The sequence below is a fragment of the Littorina saxatilis genome, linkage group LG3 (assembly GCF_037325665.1).
Source record: "Littorina saxatilis isolate snail1 linkage group LG3, US_GU_Lsax_2.0, whole genome shotgun sequence".
Classification (NCBI taxonomy): Eukaryota; Metazoa; Mollusca; class Gastropoda; order Littorinimorpha; family Littorinidae; genus Littorina; species Littorina saxatilis.
The window spans coordinates 14,547,716-14,558,488 of record NC_090247.1 but is presented as its reverse complement, the minus strand read 5'-3'; the positions used below and the strand labels follow the sequence as shown (position 1 = coordinate 14,558,488).

The 10,773-nt window shown below is 43.1% G+C and overlaps 2 protein-coding genes across 2 annotated transcripts in view; both read right to left on the bottom strand.

Annotated features, from left to right (window-relative positions):
• The window catches only part of LOC138961696 (adhesion G protein-coupled receptor B1-like), a gene marked incomplete in the record, with an annotated part of 72,384 nt that overhangs the window by 57,250 nt on the left and 4,361 nt on the right, over positions 1-10,773 (bottom strand). Inside the window, 2 exon segments of the mRNA XM_070333366.1 lie at positions 3,664-4,893; positions 10,055-10,161. Coding sequence (XP_070189467.1) covers positions 3,664-4,893; positions 10,055-10,161 — 1,337 coding nt within the window.
• LOC138960852 (serine-rich adhesin for platelets-like) lies at positions 5,432-9,169 on the bottom strand (the record flags this gene model as incomplete). The annotated part of the gene is made up of 1 exon (XM_070332495.1): positions 5,432-9,169. A coding segment is annotated over one exon (3,738 nt), but the record flags the coding sequence as incomplete, so codon positions are not given.

Here is a 10,773-nt window from a genome sequence, read left to right as displayed (position 1 = left end):
CTCGAGAAAATGATGACAAATAATGTTATTTGTATTGTTGACCAAAATATGACATTTTAGACATATCTCGACAGCCATTGTTCATCTCGACGGAGGCACACTGACTGTCTCGATCTGTGTTTGTTTGTTTGTTTGCTTAACACCCAGCCGACCACGAAGGGCCATATCAGGGCGGTGCTGCTTTGACATATAACTTGCGCCACACACAAGACAGAAGTCGCAGCACAGGCTTCATGTCTCACCCAGTCACATTATTCTGACACCGGACCAACCAGTCCTAGCACTAACCCCATAATGCCAGACGCCAGGCGGAGCAGCCACTAGATTGCCAATTTCAAAGTCTTAGGTATGACCCGGCCGGGGTTCGAACCCACGACCTCCCGATCACGGGGCGGACGCCTTACCACTAGGCCAACCGTGCCGGTCTCGATCTGTGTAAAATGTCACATTTTGGTCAACAATACAAATTAAGTCAAATGCACTTCCATCGCTTGCCCCTCAAACATCGCTAGACCTTCTAGCATATCAAAGCAACCACTGGTGACGTGAGAGAATGAACCAAATAATTCAATCTTGGCGATAGAGCCTGCCGGATACTGCGACAGTGCCTACTAAACTACGTCACAATCTCAACAATCGCCTTCTTAGAAAGGTAAGAAAAGAAAGCAACTAAATACTAAGGTAGAGGTAAACTGATCCAGCGTTATTGTTCCCTTAACTTGAAGTGTAATCTGAGAGGAGAAATTAAAATAGGATATGACATGCAAAGAAAACTACCGGCACGGTTGGCCGAGTGGTAAGGCGTCCGCCCCGTGATCGGGAGGTCGTGGATTCGAACCCCGGCCGAGTCATACCTAAGACTTTAAAATTGGCAATCTAGTGGCTGCTCCGCCTGGCGTCTGGCATTATGGGGTTAGTGCTAGAACTGGTTGGTCCGGTGTCAGAATAATGTGACTGGGTGAGACATGAAGCCTGTGCTGCGACTTCTGTCTTGTGTGTGGCGCACGTTAAATGTCAAAGCAGCACCGCCCTGATATCGCCCTTCGTGGTCGGCTGGGCGTTAAGCAAACAAACAAACAAACAAAATGCAAAGAAAACTCGGTCGGTTTAATTATTCGAAGTTTGATTAGGTTTACCGCAAACAACATTCCCAAAACGCTTTTGTAGATTTTATCTGTTACTATTGTTATCATTCTTAGTGTCAGTGATACTTACAAAGAGACCCTAACCCCCCCCCCCTCTCTCTCTCTCTCTCCCCACCCTCCTTTCCCTCTCACTTTCTCTCTCCACCCCCCCCCCCCCCATATATATCTCTCTCTCTCTCTCTCTCTCTCTCTCTCTCTCTCTCTCTCTCTCATATCTCTCATAACAGCCTAATCAGTTTGCACTACACAGCATATTGGGCTGGGTAGCGTGAGAAAGCTAAGAACACTTTGTTTGTCAGTATACATGGTGTGGGAATTGTTTGAACACAATGATTTTTCTTGGATAAGTTGAAACATTGTACCTGCAATGCAACGCATGTGCAGCTTTTTCAACTGTACAAGGGATATTTTTTCCTTTTAGTCCTCATAACTCGGCGCACCTACACAATTGAAAGGAGTGGTGAGGAGGGAGTTGGGATGAGAGGGGGGGGGGGGGGGGCTGGAATTCTGAACCGGCCGACTTGAGCCCTGAAAACCCGAAAGATTTCTTGGAAACACTACTTAATAATTAACTAATGCAAGGGAGCGCTCAGTATACGTAGAGCTCATAGTCTGGTCCAATGTTACTTATCTGTTTAGTCATTGTCAGTGATAGCTTTGATAGTCTGTTTGAGGGGCAGGTGGTTTAAGAAGAAAAGTTGTTCAGGACGAATAGTATTATCCTGTGTTAAAATGACTTGTTTTCAGCTTTAGCGGTTTAGACCCTGCAGGGACACGTGAATTTTCACAAATGAAGAGAATACACCGCAAACATGTATACCCGAAAAGAGCCCCTCGCGCAGCGTCACATTTCATATACATGTATATCCGTATGAACTCTCGTTCTTCTTAAAACTGTCACGCTCATAGGACAGAACCTGACCGAAGAAGGCAGTGAAAAGGAAAGAGAGAATGCTTTATATCCTACAGGCTAAATATTTCGCTAAATATAAGGACAAGATATGGGTTATATGATTCGAGTTTTACGCCCTCACGGCTCTTGACGAGATACACAAGTGTATGCGTGTTTAGGTGGTATCAGCCATCTGCACTTATGGCAGAATGACCAAGATCTTTTACGTGCCTTTGTGGTGACACGGGGGTGGGACATGGCTTCCGTCTCTGGGTCTGCACATAAAGTTGACCCGTGTCCGTCCTGGCCCGACCTTCCGATCACAAGTCCAGTGCTCTACCAACTGAGGTACCAAGCACCCAATTCAGTGAAACCGATCTTGACAGGTGTTTTAAGCGTGCTCACCGAGAACCCCGGACTGGCTAGAGAGGTCAGCGTAGCGCGTCACTGAGGCTCTGTGGGGTTTGTTTGTTTGTTTGTTTGTTTGTTTGCTTAAAGGCATATGTACGCGCTCCCGTGTTTACAAAGTGTAGTTTGCCCATAATCGATGTCGAACGCACCATAAGACCATATAATGACGATATGTCACCATGCGCGGACCATAATACATGCATTACAGCTTGTTCTAGCCTCTGAAAAAGTGAGGATGTCAACAAAGCCGCGGTGTTAGCTCCCTTGCATCAACGTTACATGTGTTGCCAAATCTATAAATAGGACGATCCAGATCAAAATGAAAATTAACATATCTCAACATTGAAGGGGTCCTAGACCACAATATTTTGCAGGGAACTTAATTTAGCATGTCTCCAGCTGTTGGTAAAGCAATTAGCGTGTATAGTCATCGAGTACATATGCCTTTAACGCCCAGCCGACCACGAAGGGCCGATCAGGGCGGTGCTGCTTTGACATATAACGTGCGCCACACACAAGACAGAAGTCGCAGCACAGGCTTCATGTCTCACCCAGTCACATTATTCTGACACCGGACCAACCAGTCTGAGCACTAACCCCATAATGCCGGACGCCACTAGATTGCCAATTTTAAAGTCTTAGGTATGACCCGGCCGGGGTTCGAACCCACGACCTCCCGATCACGGGGCGGACGCCTTAGCACTAGGCCAACCGTGCCGGTCTCTCTGTGGGGTTGACAGAGCAAAAACGTTAACAAATACCACTTAACCCTTTTAACACAAGATAGTACTAATCGTCCCGAACAACTCTTCTTATTAATAGTTAGTTAGTTGTTGTTGCTTTTTGGGTCCAGAGGACATTATAAGCTAAATCAGGACCCCACTCTTCTTATTAAGCACTATGTGAAAGTTGGTTGCTTTAAACAAAAAACAAACAAACACGTCCACCGGTTGCCACTCAGGCAGACCTTACGCATATGTCACCCTACCATTATTGAAGAAAACACAATTAAACCAAGATGTAACCGACTCAGAAGCTTGTAGTTTATAATCAGTCAACTCTGTGCAATTAGTAATCGAATAAACTTATCGCTAACGATCTATTGAGCAAAATAATCAATAATCAATAAATTCAATATTCCTTCATGTATCTGCTTAATTTATGAATTAATTAGTATTTTAATTATTAGATAGGCTGATTCAAAGAACACTTTACCTTGTGGTACTGAAGAATACGTGGTGGCGTCAGTAGTTGTTGATTCTACCGATATTGATGCAGTTGAAGCGTCATGAGTTGTTGATCGTGTTGATAAGACTGTAGTATTTGATCCTATTGTTGATTCAGTAGAAACTGATCCCGTTGTAGCGTCAGTACTTGTTGATACGGTTGTCGTTTTAGTGGTCGTTGCTCCTGTTACTGTTGTTGTGTCAATATTTGTTGTTCCTATTGATCCTGTCGTTGTTCCTATTGATCCTGTCGTTGTTTCTATTGATCCTGTCGTTGTTCCTATTGATCCTGTCGTTGTTTCTATTGATCCTGTCGTTGTTTCTATTGATCCTGTCGTTGTTCCTATTGATCCTGTCGTTGTTCCTATTGATCCTGTCGTTGTTCCTATTGATCCTGTCGTTGTTCCTATTGATCCTGTCGTTGTTTCTATTGACCCTGTCGTTGTTCCTATTGATCCTGTCGTTGTTCCTTTTGATCCTGTCGTTGTTCCTATTGTTCCTGTTGTTGTGTCAATAGTTGTTGTTCCTGTTGTTGTGTCAATAGTTGTTGTTCCAATTGTTCCTGTTGTTGTTCCTATTGTTGTGTCAGTAGTTGTTGTTTCTATTGTTCCTGTCGTTGTGTCAATAGTTGTTGTTCCTATTGTTCCTGTTGTTGTTCCTATTGTTCCTGTTGTTGTGTCAATAGTTAATGTTCTTTCCATTATTCCTGTTGTTGTTCCTATTGATCCTGTCGTTGTGTCAATAGTTGTTGTTCCTGTTGTGTCAATAGTTGTTGTTCCTATTGTGTCAATAGTTGTTGTTCCTGTTGTTGTTCCTATTGTTGTGTCAATAGTTGTAGTTCCTATTGTTCCTGTTGTGTCAATAGTTGTTGTTCTTGTTGTTGTGTCAGCAGTTGTTGTTCCTGTCGTTGTGTCGATACTTGTTACCATTGTTGTGTCAATACTTGTTGTTCCTGTTGTGTCAATAGTTGTTGTTCCTATTGTTGTGTCAATAGTTGTTGTTCCTATTGTTGTGTCAATAGTTGTTGTTCCTATTGTTGTGTCAATAGTGGTTGTTCCTATTGTTGTGTCAATAGTGGTTGTTCCTGTTGTCATGTAAGAAGTCGTTGTTCCTGTAGTAACACCAGTAGCTGATGATACTGTTGTTGCGTCAGTAGCTGATGATACTGTTGACGCGTCAGTAGCTGATGATACTGTTGTTGCGTCAGTAGCTGATGATACTGTTGACGCGTCAGTAGTTGGTGATCCGGTTGTTGCATCAGTAGCTGATGAAAGCGTTGTTGCGTCAGTAGCTGATGATACTGTTGTTGTGTCAGTAGCTGATGATATTGTTGACGCGTCAGTAGCCGATGATCCGGTTGTTGCGTCAGTAGCTGATGATACTGTTGACGTGTCAGTAGCTGATGATCCGGTTGTTGCGTCAATAGCTGATGATACTGCTGACGCGTCAGTAGCTGATGATCCGATTGTTGCGTCAGTAGCTGATGATCCGGTTGTTGCGTCAGTAGCTGATGATACTGTTGTTGCATCAGTAGCTGACGAGATTGATGTTGCGTCAGTAACTGATGATCCGGTTGTTGTGTCAGTAGCTGATAATCCGGTTGCTGCATCAGTAGCTGATGATCCGGTTGTTGCATCAGTAGCTGATGATCCGGTTGTTGCGTCAGTAGCTGATGATCCGATTGTTGCATCAGTATCTGATGATCCGGTTGTTGCATCAGTAGCTGATGATCCGGTTGTTGCGTCAGTAGCTGATGATCAGGTTGTTGCGTCAGTAGCTGATGATCCGATTGTTGCGTCAGTAGCTGATAATCCGGTTGTTGCGTCAGTAGCTGATGATACTGTTGTTGCGTCAGTAGCTGATGATCCGGTTGTTGCACCAGAAGCTGATGATACTGTTGTTGCTTCAGTAGCTGATGATACTGTTGACGCGACAGTAGCTGATGATCCGATTGTTGCGTCAGTAGCTGATGATCCGGTTGTTGCGTCAGTAGCTGATGATCCGGTTGTTGCACCAGAAGCTGATGATACTGTTGTTGCATCAGCAGCTGATGATACTGTTGTTGCGTCAGTAGCTGATGATCCGGTTGTTGCATCAGTAGCTGATGATACTGTTGACGCGTCAGTAGCTGATGATACTGTTGTTGTGTCAGTAGGTGATGATACTGTTGTTGTGTCAGTAGCTGATGATACTGTTGTTGTGTCAGTAGCTGATGATACTGTTGTTGCATCAGTAGCTGATGATACTGTTGTTGTGTCAGTAGCTGATGATACTGTTGTTGCGTCAGTAGCTGATGATACTGTTGTTGTGTCAGTAGCTGATGATACTCTTGTTGTGTCAGTAGCTGATGATACTGTTGGTGCGTCAGTAGCTGATGATACTGTTGTTGTGTCAGTAGCTGATGATACTGTTGTTTTGTCAGTAGTTGATGATACTGTTGTTGCGTCAGTAGCTGACGAGATTGTTGTTGCGTCAGTAACTGATGATCCGGTTGTTGCGTCAGTAGCTGATAATCCTGTTGCTGCATCAGTAGCTGATAATCCGGTTGCTGCGTCAGTAGCTGATGATACTATTGACGCGTCAGTAGCTGATGATCCGGTTGACGCGTCAGTAGCTGATGATACTGTAGATACGTGAGTAGCTGATGATACTGTTGATACGTCAGTAGCTGATGATACTGTTGACGCGTCAGTAGCTGATGATACTGTTGTTGCGTCAGTAGGTGATGCTACTGTTGTTGTGTCAGTAGCTGATGATACTGTTGATGTGTCAGTAGGTGATGATACTGTTGATGTGTCAGTAGGTGATGATACTGTTGATGTGTCAGTAGCTGATGATACTGTTGACGCGTCAGTAGTTGGTGATCCGGTTGTTGAATCAGTAGCTGATGATACTGTTGATGTGTCAGTAGCTGATGATACTGTTGATGTGTCAGTAACTGATTCTACTGTTGAAGTGTCAGTAACTGATGCTACTGTTGTTGTGTCAGTAGCTGATGCTACTGTTGTTGTGTCAGTAGCTGATGCTACTGTTGATGTGTCAGTAGCTGATGATACTGTTGATGTGTCAGTAGCTGATGATACTGTTGATGTGTCAGTAGCTGATGCTACTGTTGATGTGTCAGTAGGTGATGATACTGTTGTTGTGTCAGTAGGTGATGATACTGTTGATGTGTCAGTAACTGATGATACTGTTGTTGTGTCAGTAGCTGATGCTACTGTTGATGTGTCAGTAGCTGATGATACTGTTGATGTGTCAGTAGGTGATGATACTGTTGATGTGTCAGTAGGTGATGATACTGTTGATGTGTCAGTAGCTGATGATACTGTTGACGCGTCAGTAGTTGGTGATCCGGTTGTTGAATCAGTAGCTGATGATACTGTTGATGTGTCAGTAGCTGATGATACTGTTGATGTGTCAGTAGCTGATGATACTGTTGATGTGTCAGTAGGTGATGATACTGTTGATGTGTCAGTAGGTGATGATACTGTTGATGTGTCAGTAGCTGATGATACTGTTGACGCGTCAGTAGTTGGTGATCCGGTTGTTGTGTCAGTAGGTGATGATACTGTTGATGTGTCAGTAGCTGATGCTACTGTTGATGTGTCAGTAGCTGATGATACTGTTGTTGTGTCAGTAGGTGATGCTACTGTTGTTGTGTCAGTAGCTGATGCTACTGTTGATGTGTCAGTAGCTGATGCTACTGTTGATGTGTCAGTAGGTGATGCTACTGTTGATGTGTCAGTAACTGATGCTACTGTTGATGTGTCAGTAGCTGATGATACTGTTGTTGTGTCAGTAGCTGATGATACTGTTGTTGTGTCAGTAGGTGATGATACTGTTGATGTGTCAGTAGCTGATGATACTGTTGATGTGTCAGTAGCTGATGATACTGTTGTTGTGTCAGTAGCTGATGCTACTGTTGTTGTGTCAGTAGGTGATGATACTGTTGATGTGTCAGTAGCTGATGATCCGGTTGTTGAATCAGTAGCTGATGATAGTGTTGATGTGTCAGTAGGTGATGATAGTGTTGATGTGTCAGTAACTGATGCTACTGTTGATGTGTCAGTAGGTGATGATACTGTTGATGTGTCAGTAGCTGATGATACTGTTGATGTGTCAGTAGCTGATGATACTGCTGTTGTGTCAGTTGATGATGATACTGTTGTTGTGTCAGTAGCTGATGATACTGTTGTTGCGTCAGTAGGTGATGATACTGTTGATGTGTCAGTAGCTGATGATACTGTTGATGTGTCAGTAGCTGATGATACTGTTGATGTGTCAGTAGCTGATGATACTGTTGATGTGTCAGTAACTGATGCTACTGTTGATGTGTCAGTAGCTGATGATACTGTTGATGTGTCAGTAACTGATGCTACTGTTGTTGTGTCAGTAGCTGATGCTACTGTTGATGTGTCAGTAGCTGATGCTACTGTTGATGTGTCAGTAGGTGATGATACTGTTGATGTGTCAGTAGGTGATGCTACTGTTGTTGTGTCAGTAGGTGATGATACTGTTGATGTGTCAGTAGGTGATGATACTGTTGATGTGTCAGTAGGTGATGATACTGTTGTTGTGTCAGTAGGTGATGATACTGTTGATGTGTCAGTAGGTGATGATACTGTTGATGTGTCAGTAGCTGATGATACTGTTGATGTGTCAGTAGGTGATGATACTGTTGATGTGTCAGTAGCTGATGATACTGTTGATGTGTCAGTAACTGATGCTACTGTTGATGTGTCAGTAGGTGATGATACTGTTGATGTGTCAGTAGCTGATGATACTGTTGATGTGTCAGTAGCTGATGATACTGTTGATGTGTCAGTAGCTGATGATACTGTTGATGTGTCAGTAGCTGATGATACTGTTGATGTGTCAGTAGGTGATGCTACTGTTGATGTGTCAGTAGGTGATGCTACTGTTGATGTGTCAGTAGGTGATGATACTGTTGATGTGTCAGTAGGTGATGATACTGTTGATGTGTCAGTAGCTGATGATACTGTTGATGTGTCAGTAGCTGATGATACTGTTGATGTGTCAGTAGGTGATGATACTGTTGATGTGTCAGTAGGTGATGATACTGTTGTTGTGTCAGTAGGTGATGCTACTGTTGTTGTGTCAGTAGCTGATGCTACTGTTGATGTGTCAGTAGCTGATGATACTGTTGATGTGTCTGTAGCTGATGATACTGTTGATGTGTCAGTAGCTGATGATACTGTTGATGTGTCAGTAACTGATGCTACTGTTGTTGTGTCAGTAGATGATGCTACTGTTGATATGTCAGTAGCTGATGCTACTGTTGATGTGTCAGTAACTGATGCTACTGTTGTTGTGTCAGTAACTGATGCTACTGTTGATGTGTCAGTAGCTGATGCTACTGTTGTTGTGTCAGTAGCTGATGCTACTGTTGTTGTGTCAGTAGGTGATGATACTGTTGTTGCATCAGTAGCTGATGATACTGATGATTCGTCAGAAGTTGCAGAAACATTTAAAACAGAGGTTTTTATTTGAATCAATAGGGTAAAAGTACAAACATAGTATCAATGTTATTTTAGAATTTAAGGCACGTTCTTGCCTTGCAAACATCCGGATCTATTATTGTATTCATAGGAAATGTACAATAAAGTACGTTGGTCGGTTGGAAAGTATCAAAAATAGCAACAATCAGGTTAAGTAAAAACATTATTTTGTACTTTCGTAATTGTGGAGAGTATAATTATTACATACATTGTCATTCAATACATGTATTTTCAGGGTAAAGTAAAGAGAGGATCATAATGATGTAGTACTGTGAGGTTACCCTCATAACAATCGGGCTACTTTCTTCGACGGCAAGAAGGAAATAACTAGAGAACTAATTGTGTAATGCCAAACATGATTGTTTCCGATGACAAGGCAAAGCAAATTAAAAAAAATAAACTTTGTAGTAAATTTCCTTACAATGTCTGCAAAATAGACTTTTGTCATTTTCAAATCTGCTTATTTGGAGGGTCAATTTTATTTTTATTTTTAGGGTAAATCCAAAGCGTTATACTCTTTTTCTTGGCTTAATAATAAATCTATCATTCTCTAGTCAATCCATCGACCGAACACTCAACAGACTGGCTCTTCGATCAGCAAATTATTAGTGTTTGTGTGTGTGTGTGTGCGTGTGTGTGTGCGTGTGCGCGCGTGCGCGCGCGTGCGTGCGTGTGTGTGTGTGTGTGTGTGCGCGCGCGCGCGTGCGTGTGTGTGTGTGTATGTGCGCGCGTGTGTGTGCGTGTGTGTGCGCGCGCGCGTGTGTGTGTGTGTGTGTGTGTGTGTGTGCGCGCGCGCGTGTGTGTGTGTGTGTGTGTATTCTAATGGACAATAAAGTGTTGTTATTGTTATTGTAAACTTACCCAGAGAAAGCACAAAGAAGAGCAGCACCACACGTAAGAGGAATGTTCTGCTTGGAACAGACATCTTTCTTCTCTTCTTCTGTATACTTTCGTTGCTTGGTGAACGTCTGAAAAATAATCTCATTTTCAGGGCTTTCCCCTTTCAACAAAAATGTGTTCAGTCACATTTCAAGTCAGGAAGTTAAACAAACTTATTGTCAGCATCATCATCGTCGTTGTCGTCATCATTACTATAAGCATTAGCAGAAATGGAACAAGGGACTGCATGTGAATGGAACTAACAAGATAACAATTAAGTAGAAGTGCAATGCCAAGGCACTGCATACCCCCAACTAGGGACAAATCGGTGCTTACTTCTCTGAACCGTCCTCACCGTCTATTCTCCAGCAAGACAACTCCGTGCCTCTTCTGACTGTCGCATCCTTACCATTCCACACACCAAAACCAAAACATACGGACAACGCACTTTTACTTTCTGCGCACCCACACAATGGAATTCTCTCCCCTTTTACATCCGCCACTCTCAGTAACCCAAAGCATTCAAACGAGCACTTAAAACGCACCTCTTCAAGAAATACAACCCCTGATTTTGTTTTCTCAGTCCATCAGTAGGTGTCACAACCCGAGTTTTCAGAGACAGAGACAGAGTCATAGACAGAGTCAGAGACAGAGTCAGAGACAGAGTCAGAGACACAGACAGAGTCAGAGTCAGAGTCAGA